The sequence below is a fragment of the Pholcus phalangioides genome, unplaced genomic scaffold (genome assembly GCF_987345545.1).
Source record: "Pholcus phalangioides strain wild (caught in Gottingen) unplaced genomic scaffold, Ppha-v1.0 ptg000004l_1, whole genome shotgun sequence".
Taxonomy (NCBI): domain Eukaryota; kingdom Metazoa; phylum Arthropoda; class Arachnida; order Araneae; family Pholcidae; genus Pholcus; species Pholcus phalangioides.
This window is the reverse complement of record NW_028301597.1, coordinates 27,416,323-27,437,460: the sequence shown is the minus strand read 5'-3', so window position 1 is coordinate 27,437,460 and position 21,138 is coordinate 27,416,323. Positions and strand designations below refer to the sequence as shown.

The 21,138-nt window shown below is 35.3% G+C and overlaps 1 protein-coding gene across 1 annotated transcript in view; it reads right to left on the bottom strand.

The window, feature by feature from the left end:
- Nucleotides 1-21,138, bottom strand: part of LOC149087026 (uncharacterized) — a 243,732-nt gene that overhangs the window by 133,830 nt on the left and 88,764 nt on the right. Inside the window, exon 2 of the mRNA XM_089231244.1 lies at nucleotides 11,117-12,138. Within this exon, the coding sequence (XP_089087370.1) occupies nucleotides 11,117-11,814 (698 nt within the window). The 5' untranslated portion in view covers nucleotides 11,815-12,138. The remainder of the gene's footprint in view (nucleotides 1-11,116; nucleotides 12,139-21,138) is intronic.

The following is a 21,138-nucleotide window of genomic DNA, read 5'->3' as shown; positions in this document are numbered from 1 at the left end:
TTAAACCGAATAATCCAAAATGAGGACGTGTACTATTCGTAATTTTAATTGGCATCTCCGAATAATGAAGTTACTTCTCGCTTCGTCAAGTATATCAGTTTGTGAAAATCTCGTTGGACACGAACACCCTGTGGCGGCGAAATATCATACACATTCTATTGTGGCTGAATGCATACATCTACACACGTTTCCTGTTATCCCTACTTCTTTTGACCATTAATAATAATCCGTCCGGAATTCTTAATTAACCCCTTAACGAACACGATGGAATGTGGCTCGGTGTATGTTGTGAAATTCAGTTCTGCTGCTCATCCACGTACTTAATTTGTGTAAACAATCATCTGGACCCGTCATGCTCTAGAGCAGGGTGACCAACTTTTTCCCAAGCCGTTCCACAGTCAAGACCGTTTTAGAGGCATGCTCTATCCCATTAGACGATATGTCCCGTTTTACGGGTTGCGAGCATTCTCTCTGTTCCTGCAGAAGATTTTCGGTTGTCCTCTTATTTTTCTGAAAATGTTTAGTTTGTCACTCTTCAGAGTTCTAAATTCATTCTTTTTATTTCTCAGTCATAAATTCGATTATCGCAATGCAGATTATGCGTGTATGTACATCGGTAGAAAAGCTCATCTTATAAACACCATGTTGGGCATAGACAAGGGACCCGAGAACTCAGGTGCTCGAGTTCGCCTTCCCTGATAAAGCTTGAGGGGTTTGCTCCCCACCCGACTAGAATTCATAGGTAAGTAATGTAATTGTATTATACAATACACTTCCCCCCTCCTCTGCGGACGATCTTGAATCTCGCACGCATGGAACGTCCAGCAACTATGCCTGAAGATGAAAAACTGAACAGAAACTCATTGAGTAGCGTAATGGTGCAATATGGTCTAGAGAGTTACCTAGAACAATTTTCCCCTGCCTTTCATTACTTTTTTCTCGTTCTACCACTGGTGAAGTCACGTGTACCCCTAGGGTTCCGCGGACCTCCTGTTAGGAAACCCCTTTAGGAAACCCCTGAAGAAATTTCAGGGACACACACTAATTGCAATAAAAAAAAATTCACCCTCCCCCCCAAATTAATGTATGAAAATAACTTTTAAGGTATTTGAACCAATTTAACCGTAAAATTTAAATTCCGTCTGAAAAATTCCTTCTATAAATTATCGTGTACGACAAACGTGAGAGAAACTTGTTTTCTTAATAAATTCAATCGAATTTGAACCGAAATCAAACGTTACATACCAGATTTTTTCAATACCATACCTTTTATTACAAGGTTTCATTTATTTATTCCGGTCAAAATGATCCGAACGAATTCAAAATTAAGACGGGAAAAAATAAAATAGTTCCAAAATAAATCAGCCTTATAAAGACGAGGTAGCAACTGAAAATTCCCAAAAAATCATAAAAATTTATTGACAAACAGGTACCTGACAAACGAGGCAAACTTCGTTTCGGGGCAAATAGATCCGAACGGTACACAGCAGAGTTAATTTAATTTCTTTTATTGAATTCATTGGCACGATACTTTGATAAACGATCCAAATTCCGACTTTAACCTGTTCTCTGTATTCGAAGGACATCTATCTATTCAAGTATTGCATACTTTTTATTTCGATGAACTCTTTTTCAGTGAACTGAGAGTAACTCACAAAGGCACATATTTATTCATTCACATACAAAAAAAAAATATCCCAAAAAAAAATAGCTTTACATATCTCAAGAGAGAAAAACGAATTCAAAAATAAAAAAAAATGAGATATGCAACCATATCTTGACTGCAAGAAAAGTTACCCGAAGCCGATGAACTGTAACTAACGTAAGGAAAATGTGGGACAAAAATATCGATTCTGTTCCAGTTTTTCCTCCCTATCTTTTCACTTTGCTGTACACCGTCACAGCTGTTTTTTGTCCGGGAAAAAAATATTTTTTTCCAGAAAGATATTTTTTTTTTATCCTCTCTTTAGAGCGCGAGAAGCATTTATTTACTTACTTTTTTTTTATCATGTATAGAGTACTATATATTTATTTCAGGAGATTGAGCCAAAAGAAAAGGCTTGAATTCAAGGCAGCTGGTGCCGATGAAAGTACTTTAGTATCTCGTATCTTTACTGATCTTTCTGCTATTCTCTCTCTAATGTCCTTTCTATACTTTCTTACGTGTCTCTACATTCCGCAATCAAGTCTTCCTTTTGTCATTGCTTTTTTTATTTGAAATATATATTTTTTGATTTTTTTTTTCTCACTTTTCTTCATACTTTAGTGCTATGAAAAATGTCATTTTCTGAGTTATGACTGGGGTAAAATCAGCACGAGGAGAGACACAGTGAACGTAATCAGAACCAGAAAATGTTACCCCTGTACTGAGTAGGATGATAGTAATCTTTCGTATGAAGCACGCCTTCCATTGCATGCATCGTTATTTGCAGAAAATATGAAAATTTAGACGTATTTCTAAAAATACGTGCTCAAAATACACATGACGACAGCTGTTTTTTGTCCGGAAAAAAATAATTTATTTTATTTTATAAAAAAAAAGAACTTACTTTTTATCCTCTCTTAGTGTGAAGGATTTTATTTACTTATTCATTTTATGTATTTTGTTTTCATATCATACTGTATAGTACTATATATTTATTTCAGGAAATCGAGCCAAAAGAAAAGGATGACAAGAAAGCTTGAATTCAAAGCAGCTGGTTCCGATGGAAGTACTTTAGCATTTCGTACCTCTTGTGATTTTTCTGTTATTTTCTTTGTAATTTACTTCGTATACTTTCCTACGTGTCTCGTTTTTGTTCTTGTTTTTTTTCATTTGAAAGATTTTTTTTCACTTTCCCTCACTTTTGAAGTGCTATGGAAAATGTCATTTTCTCAGTTATGATGGAGTTGAATCATTATGAGGGAGAAATAAAGATGACGAGAATCAGAAAGCGTTGTTTTCTGTAATACGTGGAATGATGATAATGGCACATGAATCTGGCCTTGTTTTATGTGCTCTTGTATTATTTTATCTATTTTTTTATTTCATGTAAATTACTATGCAGGGTGTTCTGTAAATGTTAATACAGGTTTCATTTATTCAACCGCCGGTAGAGGCATAATTTCAATTTGAAAAACGCTCAAAAGGCATTCAAAAATTACCCTGTACCAATTTTGAGAGTGAAAGACACCGCGAAAATCAACCGCGATTCTAATAAGCGACGTCAACTACATTTCTACACACTATAGCAACGTAAAACATGACAACACAAATAAAGATTAATGTGTTCCCACTGAAAGCAAATTAGATAATGAAAATGACAAAATATGTATTTTGTTTCGTACAAATACATACATACGAAGGAAAAATATAAGACCATATAAACTGAAAGATAGGCTTGCGTTATACTTCGTTCCACTATATTAGCAACGTCTGCTGACCTGGCAAAAAACCAAAACTCACTGATAATATCCTGGCGTCATTCCATATCCTCCAGTCGTATTATATGGGAGAGAAAAGGAAAATAAGATGGAAGAATGAGAAAGACCCGAAAAATTTTTCTGAGAAGGAAAAAAAGGAGCTTATCATTCCCGATCGTGATTACGAGGAATAGATCGGCAGCGAAGAAAATAAAAAATGGGAATAAAAAGAGATCGTCCGATTCTCTGGTCATACTAACGATAAAAAAATAAAGGGCCAGGGCCTATATGGATGACCGCCAGCTATCAAGAACAATTTCACTTCTTATATCCTGGACTCATCTCACGATCTTTTATATGGTTTTTGTGTCACTGATGTTCGAACATTTTCGAATGAGGAGGGAAAAAAAGTAAAATTTTAATAATTAATCTTATTTTTTCATTTTTGTCATTCAAGACGTCAAGCTTCTCAAAGAAATCATCATTTATTTCAATTCGTTTTTCTCGGAGGATTTCCGTACAATCTTTATCTCGTTGTTCGCGTCGTATTGATGAAAACGAATGTTATGGGAGTCATTATTAACCTTCGTAGGGATAATGAAAAATTTTTGATCGTAATTCACTTTTTTTTTTACAATATTTAAGATGTTACATAAGATGAATTGTTCTGACGTCTTTTTTCTTGTGAAGACGTATCGTGTTGTGATCTTTGACGTCTTTTCAACAAAAATAATAATTAGTACGTTGCAGAAAAATACTAGGTTTTTAGAAATGCGATCTAACTACAGTCCTTGTATTGTTTTTTAAAAGTGTTCGTGTCTCAGCTCCTTAAGTCGGAACTGGTAACACACATACTGGTGCAATAGTTATATTCTCCTTTGTAGAGGAATATTCTTTCCAAAATTATATTGTTTTGCCAAAGTTAAGATATCCGGCTACATTTCTTAGCACTTTACCATAAAATGATGGTACTGGAGGGAACTTGAATAATATTTTCTGATAGGAAGCGTCTCGAAATGGTCAAAACGGTAGTAAATTTTGGTCTACCATGGTAATTTTTTTTGAAAGTTCATTTTCATATCAGATTTTAAGCAAAATCCGTGTAATATTCGAAACACGATTGAAGAAAATTATATGAATGAAATATATTGTCATTTCCTGCTAGTAATGATGCAGGTTATGGGAATTATGTGATATGCTCATAAGTTACACTCAAATCTGTTGATGTAAGCTTACGTGTGATTTTTTCGTTATTTCATTTTACATATCATGTGTCCCCTTAGGCAAATACATGCGGCGGACATTATATTTTGGTTCATAACCTTAACAATATATGACAAAATATTATATTAAAATTTTGTAACGATACAATCAACAGATTTTTATAAATAATGTTTCAAACTCAAATAAAATGGCAAAAATAACCTTCTTTGTAAAAACCGGACTTCAAATTTTTCATCCATAGATTACGTAAAGCAACACTAAAATGGCTGTAACTTCGGTTCTACGTGTCATATAAACAAAACAAGGCTTTTTTTTTTTGAAATCTTGAGAAATGGGGCTTTCATCTTCCCAAAATGACATTTTAAACGTAGGCTGATACCTTAATCCAATCTTAATTCTTCTATTTATTTCAACTACTATGATGTTGGTCCCATACTTATTTCGTGCCTTGGTAGATTGTTTATGCACCAGCGTCTGGATGATATCTTCGAAAATATTTAGCCGCGTCAACAAGAAGTAACAAACAATCCTTGCATTTCATTCCGAAAGGCAATCGGAATGTCAATTTTTCATTTTCAATGTGAAGGATAGAAGGCAGCATTAAATCGAATACATTTACATGAAATTCATACTCAGGATCTACAATAATTAGGTGTATCAAAGCCTGACAGCCATCTCCTATTGGCTGAAAAGGAAGTGAATTGTCTCTCTATAAATATAACCACAGACCAGAGTTTGGTATGACTGAGAAAGTAAAGCGGTATGCACAATCATTATGATATTTTGATACCATAAACCAGGGGTCTTCAACACATAAGCTCGCTGGCTCAGAGCTTTTTGTTGCGGCCCGCCGATCATTTCGGATAATAATTATTTTACAATCAATAAAAGAATAATTACATAATTATTGATAGAAATGATTTCAAGAAGGAAAAAATAATTTCAGAATTACCACAATAAATACTAGCAGAGCCATTCAAAGGGATTTCATATTAAAATTAGTTGCATAATTAACTAAACACCAGCAATTAATCGAAAAAATCAGAATTGAAAAAAAAAATATTTCAGAACTAATCAAAATTGAGAGAACAAATAAAAAATAATAATTTCTGAATAAACAAAAGTCTTCAATTACATTTATACCTGTTTAACTCATGCCCCCCATTGGCCAATTTTATTAAGATGGCGCTAAATTACATGAGTTGGTGGCCCGCGTTCTTCGTGGGAAGTTTCAATTCAGTCCGCGCCATGTCTGAAAGGTCGAAGACCTCTTCAAACTGTTCAAGGGATCAAATAGTTTCGCGACCACAAAGCGCATCCTTTGAAGTTCAAATAATATATAGATAATGTTGCATTTTCTATACTCAGCATAATGTTTCAAACACCTAATAACATCTATATATAAAAAAGAGAGATCTCTCTTCCACTGAATTCTGAGTCTATTTTTAGCATTTTGTGAACTGTATTCGTCTACATCAGTTGTTGAATACGTAAATTTCCCAGCAACGCGCGTGAATACCGCAATGCTAACTTCCAATTTTTTTTAAATTCCCCATTCAACATAATCCTTTGAATTTTACGTTTTATACTACCAAAATCCTCACTCGGAATTGGCGAAATGAAATCCTATACTATCTAATGACGTATAAGATCACTATATATCGGATAAGTCAAAGGCCATGGAAATATCACAATGATAACCAGCCGATTGGCGGATGAGATGGAATTCAGATACAAATACGAAGGCCACAACGGGAAAATTGCCCAACGAGGTGGCTGAAAAAATTATGCCTGTGAAAAATATGGATGTCAAATATAACCAAAACACAGAAACCCAATATCAAAGCATATTATCACGAGAGAAAAAAGCTAATAATTAATACTATATAATGCACTGCTCATAAAAAAGATTCTGGTTGTCTTAGTCTAAGTATCTTTTCGATTTAACCCCAGTATGTCTATCGTATTTCTTTATAAACGTGTCAATCGTGTTAGAATTCACGATCCCCAGAGGTAAGCAACTCCATTTATTAACAACTCTATTAGAGGGAAAAAATCCCTGCGACACCACAACCTAGAATTTTCCCTTACTAAAAGATACTAATGTCTCCTTGTTGAAGCAGTTCATCGACGATGCATTAACCCCTTATATCCAACATTATGAAAAGTTGAATAAAAGGAAAATTATAAATGTAACGTTAATAACGAATATTTGTCATGTAAATTATTTGGTAGGTTATTTTTTAATTTGAAACAAATTATCAAACCTGGTACTTCAAAGTGCCATCAGCACATAAAAGGTTAAAAAATCATGATCCATCCTATCCATCCCGTTCAAAACTTTAAACGCTTAGATCACATTCCCCCGACACCTGCGTTTCTCCAATATAAACATATTAAGAAATCAAGTATCTCTTCATTATTCAAGCTCTGTGTGCCAACAAGGATACGCGTCTCTGCACACCCTCAACCGAGTCTATGTCCCTCTGTAGGTACGGTCACGGCCGTCTTAAGAACATCGTGGGCCCCTGGGCCAGTCAAGAGATTTTTCTGAGGCCCTACCTGAAAAATTCTCAAAAAATTCAACTACTTCTCATTTTTTGAGGCCCCCGGGCCGTGCCCCGGTGGGCCCATGCGTAAGACGGCAGTGGGTATTTTTGGTCTCCAAACCCTTACGTACAGGACCTCCAGTACAGGACGAACTAAACGTCGGAAAAGTGGAAGAATGACTTTAGGAGAACGCGAAGAGACCTTTTTAAGAATGAAACCGACCATTCAGCAGTATAGTCTTATTATTAGTGTTTTTTTTTAAGCAACGTTTACCATATTTATTTTGCACGTATAAGATGGAATTTCACCAACTGTATTGAATATCTTGAAAACACCTAAAAACAAGAACGACACAATCGAAACATCGCAGCAATCACATTTGGCAAATGCGTTGACCACTAACTACTATTGGTACTTGAATGTGTTACGGTACATGCTACAAATCAAGTTAGTGTACATAGTAATGCGGTTATTATCCATAAATTCACAATATTCTGTTATTATGCATAATCGCCAATGGCCTCGGAAAGTTTGATACATTTATCACTTTCACTATCGATTATGCATAATTACATCAAGTGTCGTTGACTTGAAAAAATAACTAAAAAAATGATTATACGTAATGGTAGTTTAGAGTAAAATGATGCGCAATATCAGCGTACGATCATGTTTACTGAATGAGAGTTCTTTATATCTGGGTGCAATCATAATTGAATAGGAGTTCAATATGCCGAGTCTGATTTCAAAATACGTACGTCAATAAGGAGTTATTTCGAAGATTCGTAAACGAATATTTCGAGTTCATTGTAACCGGTTCAGAAGTACGGTCATCTGAAAATAAATCTTAACAGGTATACGGGACCGATATATAATATTTATTAATATAATTAAATACACAATGGCGATTATGCATAATACTCGGTAAAGGTGATGAATTTAGTACGATTTTTTATGTTTACCTTACCAACGTCGCTTAGGCATTATGTGTAATCGCCGTTATTAGTATTTATAAATTTACCAACGAAGCTTAGTTATTATGCATAATCGCCGATAAAAGTAATAAATTTAAGGAAATTTATAAAATTTACCAGAATCGTCGGTGATTATTCATAATAATGGGATTAAACGCATTTTCTGTATCATAAAAGTGTCCTGTAAGTGCTAATGTGGCCTTTATCTCATGAACAGTTCATCGTAGAGGTATGATGCCAATTCAAAAAAAAAATGTTCAAAATATGTTAAAAAATTACCGTATACCAGTTTTGAGAGTGAAAATGCAGTGCGTCACGAAATAAAAAAAAATCTAAATTCGTATACGGTCCCCCGTGCTCTAACTTCCAGTTAGGAAGTTGTTGAGCTCTCACTTCTGAGCTCGAAAAAATCCTATGTTTTTGTGTAATATTCGCTGAGATATTCTAATTCAAACTCTCAAAGTGGAAGTTGGCACAGGGGGGGGTGACCGTTTAAAAATTTCGATTTTTTATTTTGTGATGAACTGCATCTCCACTCCCAAAACTGGTACACGGAGGTTTTCGCAAGTCATTTTGAATTTTTTTTAAATTTAGAATCATACCTCTACGACGAATGATTCATGTGATAAAGGTCTCATTACCACGTACAGGACACCCTCTGTATACCGTACACATACATGAATGTACAAAAAGTAATATCCAATATCAATTAAACGAAGAAAAGGTAATATCCAACTGAAAAAGCTCTCCACACACACGTGCATTATGACTATAACGAGCGACACGTGCAGGAAAAACCGGGTGAAAAAAAATCAGATTTTCCACTCAAAAGAAACTGATTCAGACCACTGATTAATTAAATTACTTAAAAAAAAACGGTTTAAAAAATGACTGTTGTAGACGGGCAACGTGGTCTTGACAAGTAAATTAGATACAAAAGCATAGCGATGGAAAAAACAAAAAAACCTACCCACATCCTTATCTGGCAGATTAATTACAATTTTCCCCTCCCATGTTTCTGAATTACACCCGGTAAGCATACATACATATATATATATTAAACTTCCTTTGCATAATATTTAAATTTTTCCTCGTCTTTATCTTACCTTGAACGTTGATTATATCCTATAAAAATGTCGCGAGAACACTCGGAAAGAATAAAAGCGTGTGTGAATGAAAATAAGAGATCTCTTCTCTCCGCTTTCTCTCGCTTATTTTCTTTCCACCCTGAATAAGAAAAGAATTGCGTAATAGATGGGGTCTTTGTGCCTTTGATGTTTTTTGTTTTTGTAATGTTTTCATTTCTCTCTTTATTTTAAGAATTTTTACATCCGGGAATGAAATTATATGTTTAATCCGTAGACTTTTGGAGAGGAATACTATGTAGATGGTTACAAAGAGTGGAACTTCAACTTTTAAATTTTTGTCATTATAGAATATGATAAAATGCACATACAAAGGCCACAACAGACGAATCGCTCATAGAAGGGGCTGGGAAATTACGCCCATAAAAATATGGATGTCCAATATAACCAAAATACAGTAACCCAATATAAAGCATATATCACGAAAGCAAAAGTACATTGATTTTTCTGTTCATCTGTTTCCGAAAAGTTTCTAGGGAATAACGAAGATCCAAATTACAGGAACATTGTTGAAACAATGTTAGAGAAGTTCAAGAAGTTGGGGTTGTAACATGAGTGTTAAAGTGCACTTTCTAAACTCCCATATTGAGTACTTTCCGGAAAATCTGGGGCCATTACAGTGAAGAGCACGGTGAACGCTTTCACCAGGATATTAAAAGAGATGGAGAATAGGTACCAGGGAAGGTGAAATGAAAATATGATAGCGGACTATTGTTGGATGTTGAATAGGGACAGAATTGATGAAGGCGGGTCTGCAAGAAAGTCAAAAAGGAGAAAGTTAATTTAATGGAAAACACTGTTTGGTTTCGTTTTATTAAAGAATAGTCTTGAAATTATTAGGACAGTTCGTTACAGTATTTTTAAAGTGTGTAACCAAATACTTTGTATGAAATGGTGATTGATTTTCGATTAAATTAATTAAAATATTGAAAACATTACTTCTTATTATTTGTAAAAATATGACGTGATAGACAAAAATGGAAATCATTTCCGGAATCAGCATCAAAAATCGATTCAGGAACACTGACTTTCAAGAAATCATCTGACGAAAAGTTTAAAAATGCAGACTGCTGTTATCAGAAGTCATCCCATTATTTTCAGAAATCATCGCATTAGTTTCAGAAATTTCCCCATCAATATCAAAAACGATGCCGTTTAAATTAAAATCATCCCATTGAAATAAAAATTATCATATTGAAATATCAGAAATTGTAACACTAATTTCAGAAGTTATCTTACAAAAATATCAGAAATTATCTTACAAAAATATCAGAAATTATGGCATCAAACATTAGAAATTATACCATTAATATCAGAAATCAAACCATTTAATATCATAAATTATCCTATTTAAATACCAGGAATTTTTTATCCCTTTATATTGTAATTGAAAAACTGTTCCCTCACATTGTATTATAAAGCCTAATAAAAAAAGTACGTATAAGGGGGTCATTCAAGTATTACGTCAGCATCGAGGGGGGGGGGGTTCGGATTTGCTGACTTTTCATGACAAGGGTGGAGGGGGGTTTGAAGGTTGCTTACGTCATCAACGACCCCTTTTTGAAGATATGAAATATTCTAAGCTGCTGACGAAATTTTGCCGACAGGGGTAAAAATGGCTGAAAATCTGCTTACGTAATACTTGAATGGCCCCTAACGTTAAATCGAAAACCATCATGTTCGATTGAAGATCATCAGTCAAAAAGTCAAATTTGCTGGAATCAAAAAAAAAAGAAGATAAACGGGTATCTTTGAAAAATGTTTTCCTCATAATTTAGTTTATGGGATGAGGATCGTAAAATGAAAAGCACAGCACACACTCACCTGCACGTTCCGCCGTTACTGCAGAAAGCACTGCTATCCGAAGGCTCGCATCCGGGGCTGAACTGGCACTCAGAACCGTAGAAATCGGCGAAACACTTGCAATAAAACACTTCGAAATAACTAGACACGAGGCACGACCCCGTGAACGAGCAGTGGTTGTAGATGCAAGGGTCTTTCCTAGCGCTCTCGTTTTTGCTTAACACCTCGTAAGTGATGTTGAATCCATAAACATCCAATAGATGTTCCCGGACGCGAAGATGAACGTTACGAGCCTCCCTCAACGAGAATTCCAACACCAGAACGGGCTTGTTGCTTATCAGATGCGTCGGCTCGTGGTCGGAATTGATGGGGTCGAATTCTTTCTTGCCCAGGAACAGCGTTTCCGAGAAGAAAGCGTATTCCGATATCGTTAGACCTTCGCGCATGTAATATTGCGTAAAATAAAGAGCTATCACTTTGTCCGCCGGTGCTTCTATGACCCATCGGCACTTTATCGGCACGGAATAAGCCTGAGGGAAGGATGGTGTTGATATGTATCCCCGCATTTTTTTCAATGTTCCGCCGCAATTCGTGAAAGTGTTATCATCACTCACCATTTCCGTGCTATCCTCGAGACATGCCACGTCCTCGTAAATAAGCAGCGAGATGTACATCGCGATTCCGACAAGGATACGGAGGATATTTGTGCCGCAGACCATTTTTGTACCGAACCCTTTTTTTTTATGTAAGATGTTCCCGTTTCCTTGCTATTCGTGTTTTGTTTTTCTCAACTACAATGTTTCCGTCTGTACAGACGCATCTCGTATCCTCTGAGAGATTTCAAAACTCTTCTAGAGTTTCTCATCAAAACCAGAAATGCAGATAGCACTCCTCGATTATTTTCGTGTACACAGGCTCTGCACTTCAATCCAATAGCATCATATCTATAATTGATATTTCTATTGAGCACTTTCAGTGTTATCAAGTGTTTAATGGTCAGATGAAGCAGAACGGAAGTGATGATTTTATGATCTCAAATAAACCTATAAAATAAAATAAAAAATAAATAGTATTATAATAAAGCACAAGAAAGATGATTGTCTATACATGATATAGAAGTAGAATGTGTTCCATAGATTTCTACGGATTAGGAAAAATCCTACAAATTGACGTTCCGGGTTGCGGTTCACGCCCTTAGAGTTGTCAGAGTCAATTTTTTTTCCGGCTCCGGAAAAAGAATTTATTGAAGCTATCGCCATGCAGTGATTTACTATCGATCGAGTTAGGTCAGAAATGAAGGCGCTGCTCTCAAATGGTGATGTTAGAGGAGTTTAGTGGAATAACATTACGCAGGCTTTTTACCACAACAGACTATTTATTACAATAAAATTTACAGTACATAAATAAACAAAAGACATAGTTCAGCAAAGTAATTAGTTGGAATTATAAACAGGACATAATTTTAGGAAGGTCATTGCGTGTTTTCTTCCCACAGTCCCCGTTGTCTTATTTGAGGATATTGGGATTTTTATACAGGGTGATCTAGAAAAGATGGGTAAAACTTCAAGAGGTGATAGTACATACGAATACAAACAATTGTCATCAAAAAATGCAGTCTAACATAAAACTCGAACGCGCCAGCGCGTTTCGAAACGGTCGCAAACACTAAAACGGCATTCCTGTTGAAATTTATCGGTAGAGAAAGAACACCATGCATGCAAATGTAAGCTGGGGAAGAACAAGAAGAAACCGTATGCAAATGTTCGTCACCGTGAGTAAAAGGGACGGACGTCATTTGCGTTTCGTGTTAGACCATGCATTATTTGATGATAATTGTTTGTATTGGTCTATACCAGCGGTTCTCAACCGGTGCTCCGCGGAGCCCTTGGGGCTTCTTGTGCACTCTTCAGGGGCTCCGCGGCCGCTCTAAGAAAATAAAATGAAAAACATTAAAATTTAAAAAAATAATTATAAATATTTTTAAATAGTAAAAATAAATTAGTAGTTTTAATGAATAATTAAAAATGGGCCTACGCGGCTCCGCCATAGAATTTTTTTACCAAAAAGGGCTCCGCGCGAGTCAAAAATGGTTGAGAACCACTGGTCTATACTATCACCTCTTAAGATTTCCCCATCTTTTCCGAATCACCCTGTAGAAAATACAAGGTCAAAAAATTAACTAAAATTTATTAATGTTTGTACCCTTGTGGGGTGTGTTGCTCTCGGTGTTCAGATTCTTTAAAATGTGAAATTGGAAACTGCAGCAACTCGTCTTGAGCCGACACAAGTTGGGTTCAAGTATCGGATCTCACCGGGACCAGGCTCTAAATGAAATTTCTGTTAGAGGATTAATAAGGTCTTCACTGTAGTAGCACCATCTCTTCATGGCTCATCAAGTTAGAGTAACTCTCTCTGAACTTGTAGACAGAGTGTTCATCCCTCACGGTCGTAACCGAGAGTTCTATTTGCACGAATGGGATATTTTTGCTCGATTTGGCCTTAACTATTCTTATCCACTGAAACAATTCTAACTGTTATCCTCACATTGTAATCCTTGGGACATAAACGTTTCAAGTGATATCAGTTTTAATGACGTGACGTAATGTAATGTGACACTCATCTTTTCAAATTTAATCCTCTTTTCTCTATTGTCCCATGTAATCGTGCATTTGAATACAATGACAAATATATGGTTAAAAAAAGATTACAGCAATCTCTTTTCTCAATTTCTGGTATTTTATAATGAATCTTTTAGTGCCATTTCCGTGTAAAATACGGCTATATAAGTGCAACACATTTCCATTTAGAAAGAGTTGATTTCCTGTAGGTGTCATTTTTTTAAAGCTTCCGAAATTTTATATAATTGTTCTCATATTTATGAACTCGCACCAAACCGAGGGAATTGTAATTCAAATTCAAAGAAACAATTATTCAAGTTTGTTAAAAAAAAAAACTGTGTGCTTAATAGACAGCAGGAAAATGAAGAGAAACTTTATTTCACCGTTAATTAACAACTTTAGTTAATTTAAAAAGGATGCACTTTAATTAATTAAATTGTTGTGTTGATGAATTGTTTCAATTGAAAATATAAAAGCACCAATTAACATCTGTTTTTGAGAAAAAAAAAATTCAATAAATTTTTATTGCTGTGCACCATAGTGGGTAAAATCTGGTTATAAATCTCTCCTGATGCAGAGGCACCAACAAGCGATGACCACACACCAGCGCCAACCCGCCTCCGTAGGGCTACCGAAAACAAAATTCCTGCACCGATAGGCAAGTGCACTAACCTATCCGTGAGAGACATGGAAAGAGAAAAAGTCTCTCGGAACTTGCTAATAAACTGTCAGGCCTGGTGTAATGAGCTCTCGTGAGCTCAGTTTGACTGGCAAAAATTATCAAACACAAACAAAATCTAAACGAATTTCCGTTAGTATTTCATGCTAATACGAATAATCAACTCGTTTGCATGTTTCTCATCAAACAAATAATCTTCACACTCACAAAAAATTGGAAACACGCTGAAAAAAACCACCCCCTTGAAAAATTTGAAGAAATTTAAAGAAATTTTTTTCCAGGCAGCACCTTATTTATATTCCATCCACCATCTTCCCGTGGAATAATTCGTAAAAGTATTTACATTTAATCAGTAAAATAAACGGGGATCTTTAAGTTAACACCAGTAGGGAAAAAAAAAGGAAATTGCATTTCAACACACGAAAAGCGGAATTAAAAAACACAAACCTCACAAATTTCAAGTTGTTTATTCGGTCGGAAAAGTAAATAAGACACTTTGAATTCATTAATTTCCTTTAATGTTTAGCGTTTCGTTGATCATTTACTTGATCTGCCTTAAAGGAGGAATCATTGATCAATTCTTGTTGAAAAATGTACGAAAAACCAAGCGGAAATAAACAAAAATTAATATTTACAGATCCTAAAAGACACTAAAAATAGTTTTCTCATTAAAATTTTGCGTGAAACTTGTTATGTTGGTAGTGCTGAGATGGTTCGATAATATTCAGATTTTCTGCATTTATTCCGTCTTTTTGCAATTAAAACCCCCATTAGATTATTTTAATGGGGTTTTTAAGTTAATGGGGTATATATTGCTTGCGCAATATTACGTAAGTGTGCTATTGTTAGAATGTTATTATTCGCATAAAACTAATGAAGCCATTTAATAACCCTAAAAGATCATTATCAAAAGAAAGCTTTCAACGTTACAAAAATATGAATTCAGCATTTTATGGGATATAAATATAGTTCCGACTCTGTGTATGTAGGTCACTCACTTTGTCATTCACTGACGAGGTCACTCATTCTATCACCAACTCACTATGTTGCTCACTCTGTTGCTCCGTGACAAGGTCGGTCATTCTATTACTACCTCAATAGGTCGCTCACTCTGTAATACGCACTTAATCACTGGTCACGCTTTTACTCACTATGTCACTCTTTGTGTCACTCGCTCAGAAAAAAATCATCTCACTAGATCCTTATATCCCTCTTCACAAGATCAGTTTACCACTTGATCGTTCATTATGACACACTCACTCAGTAGGTCACTTACCTTATTTCTAGGTCGTTCGCTCTGTCACTCGCTTATTTAGTAGTTTGCTCACTCACCAACACTATCGACTCTGACACTCACTCACTAACTACTGTATCATTTACTGATTCACACACTCGGTCATTTCTCTCTCGCGGGTCTAGGTCAATTCGTCGCGCTCAACTTGTCGCGGGACAATTCGTCGCAGTCAATTTGTCGCAGCGTCAATTCGTCGTGCTACAAACTCGTCGCGGTACAAATTTGTCGCAGGCTCATTTCGTCGCAGTACAAATTTGTCGCAGGCTCATTTCGTCGCAGTACAAATTTGTCGCAGGCTCATTTCGTCGCGGTACAAATTTGTCGCAGGCTCATTTCGTCGCGGTACAAATTTGTCGCAAACTCATTTCATCGCGACAAATTTGAATTGCTTTAAAATTCATATGTTTGTTGTGATCTTATAAATAGGGTAGGTGCTTTAGGCGTAAAAAATGGAACTAATTTTTTTTCTCATTTATTGGAAATGTTCCCCCCTGCCTATCTGTTTTAATTTTTAACAAATGAAGGAAAGTATTCATTGAAGTCATTAAATTTTTAAAATTTAATTTTTACCATATAAGCCGTATCTCTGTCGGGATTTCCATTTCTCGCAGTGAGGGATGTTGAAGAGCTCACCCAAATAAAAAATTGAGATCAAATAAATTTTTAAATTTTAATTTCCACCGTATAAGCCGCATTTCCCACTTCTTGTCGGGATTTGAGTCCCTGAGAACGGGTTTGAGTCCCTTTATAAACGGAATGAATGGCGATTTTCAGCGCCCCCCCCCCCTCCACCTCCTCAATGTTTCCTTCATGTCGGCACCTTTGACTGGCCAAGCATGCCGGAAGTGTTTGGAACTTGTGGGTTCTTGTCTTGATCTTGAAGTAGGAAATTTTGATTTCTGAATCATTTCTCTGGGTGCTCATACCCATTCCATAAAGTACCCTGGGCACCAACAGCACCTCTGTCTCTGACACCACTACAAATGTCAATCGATTTTTGATTTTTTTTCAACTCTAAAGAACAACTCTCGAGTGAAAAGAATGAAATCATACTTTTAATTAGATCATTATTCTTCATGTACATGGCACTCGAAATTAAAATTACAATATAAATTACATTTAAAAATTTAACTGGATATAAAAGTTTAATTATATTTGAAAATTCGGTTATAAAAATTTGAAATGTTAAATAATTGATTTTTGCTGTGATAAAATTTCAATATCATGTGGAAAAATTTCGGTTTGTATGATATTCCCCAAATTACAGTGAGCCTATCTTTAACGGTAAAGTTCTATCTGCCCCATGGGCTCGCGAGTTTCTCTCGCCTCCCCCCCCCCCTTCAAGATTCACCAACATTTACCATTACAGTATCTCCATAAGAACCTGAAATATTTAATTAATTAATAATTCAATTAAATTAATATTTAATTTTCACCGTATAAGCCGCACTTCCCGCTTTTGTTGGGATTTCTATTTCTCACAACGAAGGGAGTTGGGCGCAGTTCAAGGATGGAAATGTACAGTGCTTATGAATGACGATTCGATGAAGTTTTCATAATGCCCACAGGATGAGACACCACCGACAAAGGCAATGTAATCACCAATAAGAAAGATGATTATGGGTCAGTCGCATAGATACAATATAACCATTAATCTTATGTTTATAATCAGTCGCATAACTTTGGCTGGCTTGTTTGAATATTTTCACAAAGTTTTCATTAGCGTCTAAGCTTTTGGAACAAGGTTGGTGTGCTTGGTCTACATATTTCTGTTGGCATAAACATGGAATATTGCAAAACTGAACGTGGAAATGATATGTTGGTTTACGTGTGTTTAAAAGTTTTTTCCCCCCATAATTCATGTTCCGAAATTATAAAAACTTTTAATGCAATTCAAAATGAATTAGACTCTTATAAATTTTCTTTATTTGAGTTTTTTGTTGTATCTTAAAGAGAGATACAGGTTATACGGATGACAAAAAATAATGATGTACTTCTTAAAATTAAATTGTTTGAATTCAATTTAAATTGCAATAAATTGAAATCTACGTATCTTAAAAAAAAATTATGGCAATTCATAATACCATCACGTATTATTCTATAAATCATCATCGGGTTTTTATACAAATACAAATACAACGCCACAACAGGCAGATTGCCCAACGAGGTGGCTGACTTAAGAACATCATGGATCCCCGAGCCCCTACCTACTACTGCTACACCACACATGCACCCCCCCCCCTGCAATATTCACGTATATAAGTGTGAATAAAATGATACTCAAAGCACTGAAAATAAATAAAGGTTTAGATATTGTGGAGTGTTTATATGTACGATACGAATTGTTTTTAAAATTAAAATTATCCTAATAAATGTAGGCTATAATCAGAGGCAGATTTATAGTTTTCCCACCTGGGGGGCTATTCAAACCTTGCCTGCCTTCTTCCTTTCTAATTTATGTTCTTGATCACCAATTACTTAATTTTGGTCATGCCCTTTTACTTGAACTTGTCATTTTGGGATAAAACCCGCATACCCCCTCCCCACCTAGGAAATATACCTCTGAATATAATAATCTTACATTGTCTGTTAATGTTAATTCCCTTGTGTTTGCAAGAAGAAATTTTTACTAATCGTTGACTGGAGCCGTAGACCAAGCACACCAACCTTGCACCAAAAGCTTAGACGCTAATGAAAACTATGTGAAAATATTCAAACAAGCCACCCAAAGATATGCGACTGACCCATAGTGATTACATTGCCTTTATCGGTGCTCATCCTGTGGGCATTATGAAAACTTCGTCGAATCGTCATTCATAAGCACTGTACATTTCCATCCTTGAACTGCGCCCAACTCCCTTCGTTGTGAGAAATAGAAATCCCAACAAAAGCGGGAAGTGCGGCTTATACGGTGAAAATTAAATATTAATTTAATTGAATTATTAATTAAATATTTCAGGTTCTTATGGAGATACTGTAATGGTAAATGTTGGTGAATCTTGAAGGGGGGGGGGAGGCGAGAGAAACTCGCGAGCCCATGGGGCAGATAGAAATTTACCGTTAAAGATAGGCTCACTGTAATTTGGGGAATATCATACAAACCGAAATATTTCCACATGATATTGAAATTTTATCACAGCAAAAATCAATTATTTAACATTTCAAATTTTTATAACCGAATTTTCAAATATAATTAAACTTTTATATCCAATTAAATTTTTAAATGTAATTTATATTGTAATTTTAATTTCGATGACCTTTCTGCATTGACAAAAATTAATTATTTTCAGTTAACTGCGTGTACACTTTTGTTCATGTTTTTATTTCACGTGTAAGACAAAATCCTACATACAAGCTCGCGTGGAATATGTACAGTGAAGAATCGACGGTTCGACGAATTGATTCTACACTGTAATATATAAATTGACGTCACGACGAATTGACACGGCGGAAAACTTGTACAGCTACGAATTGGAGCTGCGACAAATTTGTACCGCGACGAATTGACACTGCGACAAATTTGTATTCCGACGAATTGACTCTGCGACAAATTTGTATCGCGACGAATTGATACTGCGACAAATTTGTATTGCGACGAATTGATACTGCGACAAACTTGTACCGCGACGAATTGGCACTGCGACGAATTTGTACCGCGACAAATTGAGGCGCGACGAGTTGAGCGCGACAAGTTGAGTGCGACAAATTGACCGGCTACGCTCTCTCGCTTGCTGCCTTTAATAACGGAATTTATTATTTTATTCATCTAAATATATGTACGCATTAAAATATGTAGTCATCTCACATATAATATATTCATAGGTTTTATAAGATTAAAATACAAAAAAAAATGAAGAAAATGCATCAAATGTGATCTAATCACGTGATGTGTTCGTATAAGTACCACTGTATTATTCTATTGGGGAAAATCTAATAAATTAACGAGAGTGGTCGCAACATTATTTCAAATTTCTACATGAAATCCGAAATTAAATTTTTCAAATGGAATAGAATCATGAACCATAGAGTTCAGATTCACTTCTGTTTTAAAGGGTGTTGGTGCAAAAAAATTGCCAAAAAATTAAATATTTCTGCGTCTGATGTTCGAATGTTTCTTCTTTTTGATCACATTCAGGGTATTAAATTGAATGTTGCTTTCCCAAGTTTTGTTTTGAAGTTGAGGGAAAAAATTGAAAAAATAATTTTTTATCTAACCATTCTATGGTTGAACCCATTGTTGAACGTATTGTTCCGAATAACAGATATATCAGATTTATTTTACAGAACAGCTATTTACACGCATTTACAAGCAGCGATTTGACAACACGATAAACAGATAATTTCTGACGTACGGCTTCTCATACGCAAGCATAAGATTGTGTATTGAAAAACTGAAAAAACTGCTCATAGTTCAGCTTCGGTGGCGCTTTTATACACGTCAAAGAAAAATTCGAGAATGTTTCCTACCATTCTCGGGAGATCCCATAAATTATTTCGGCACCATAACGCCGCTAAGTCATTGGAGCTGTCACCAAACTTGCCAAGTGTGTCGACAATTTGGCGAGATTTACAAAGAAATGCGTTGATGACTATTTACAGGTAAAAATATGATAATAAATGATATAAATAACGATTATAAGGATTTAATTATTTACATAATTTTCGTAACAGTATTGTTTTTTTTTTTACAAATGATGTAATGATGACTGCAAACTGTTGTAAATATGTGCTATTATCATGTTTTCAATTGAAATGCATCAAAAAGGAAATTTTATTAATACAATGGGTACAATAATGATTAATCAGCCTAAATGGTTAATTAAGGGTAAGACATACAGAAAGATAACGGGTTCTTTTTTCTTCTTCTCAGCCCAAGATATCAAGGGAGCAGATATTTTTGGATATTATGTCGAGTTGAACTCGGAAAGAAAAAACATGTGGTCTCCGCCAAGACTTTTGAATCCACCGCCACTCTCGAACCACTCTCTTGCAATCCGAGGTAAAATATACATTTTGCCTTGATTCCACGTTTTTGACAACTTGACTTACGACATTTCGCCAATGTATCCTATAGGTCATGATCAAATCTTGCTTAGCGAAGGGGAATACTTCTTATCTTGAATTTTATTTCCTATCCCCCTTCCATTTAGTGCGATTTCACAAATCTCCGAACACATAAAATTTAAACAGGTCTCGAAAAATGACTAAGGCCGGGATTACACTATAAGAGTTTTATAAAAGTTCATTTATAAAATTCGAAAAATTCAGCCAATAAGATTATTGGTTACATTCGAAAAAATTCAACTGATAACCTTATTGGTTGAATTTTTCGAGTTTTATAAATGAGCTTTTATGGAACTTTTACAGTGTAATCTCGGCCTTAGACAAAGAAACAACTCACTAAAAAATGTAATTTCTAAAATATTAAAAAAAAGATAAAAAAAGAAAAGAA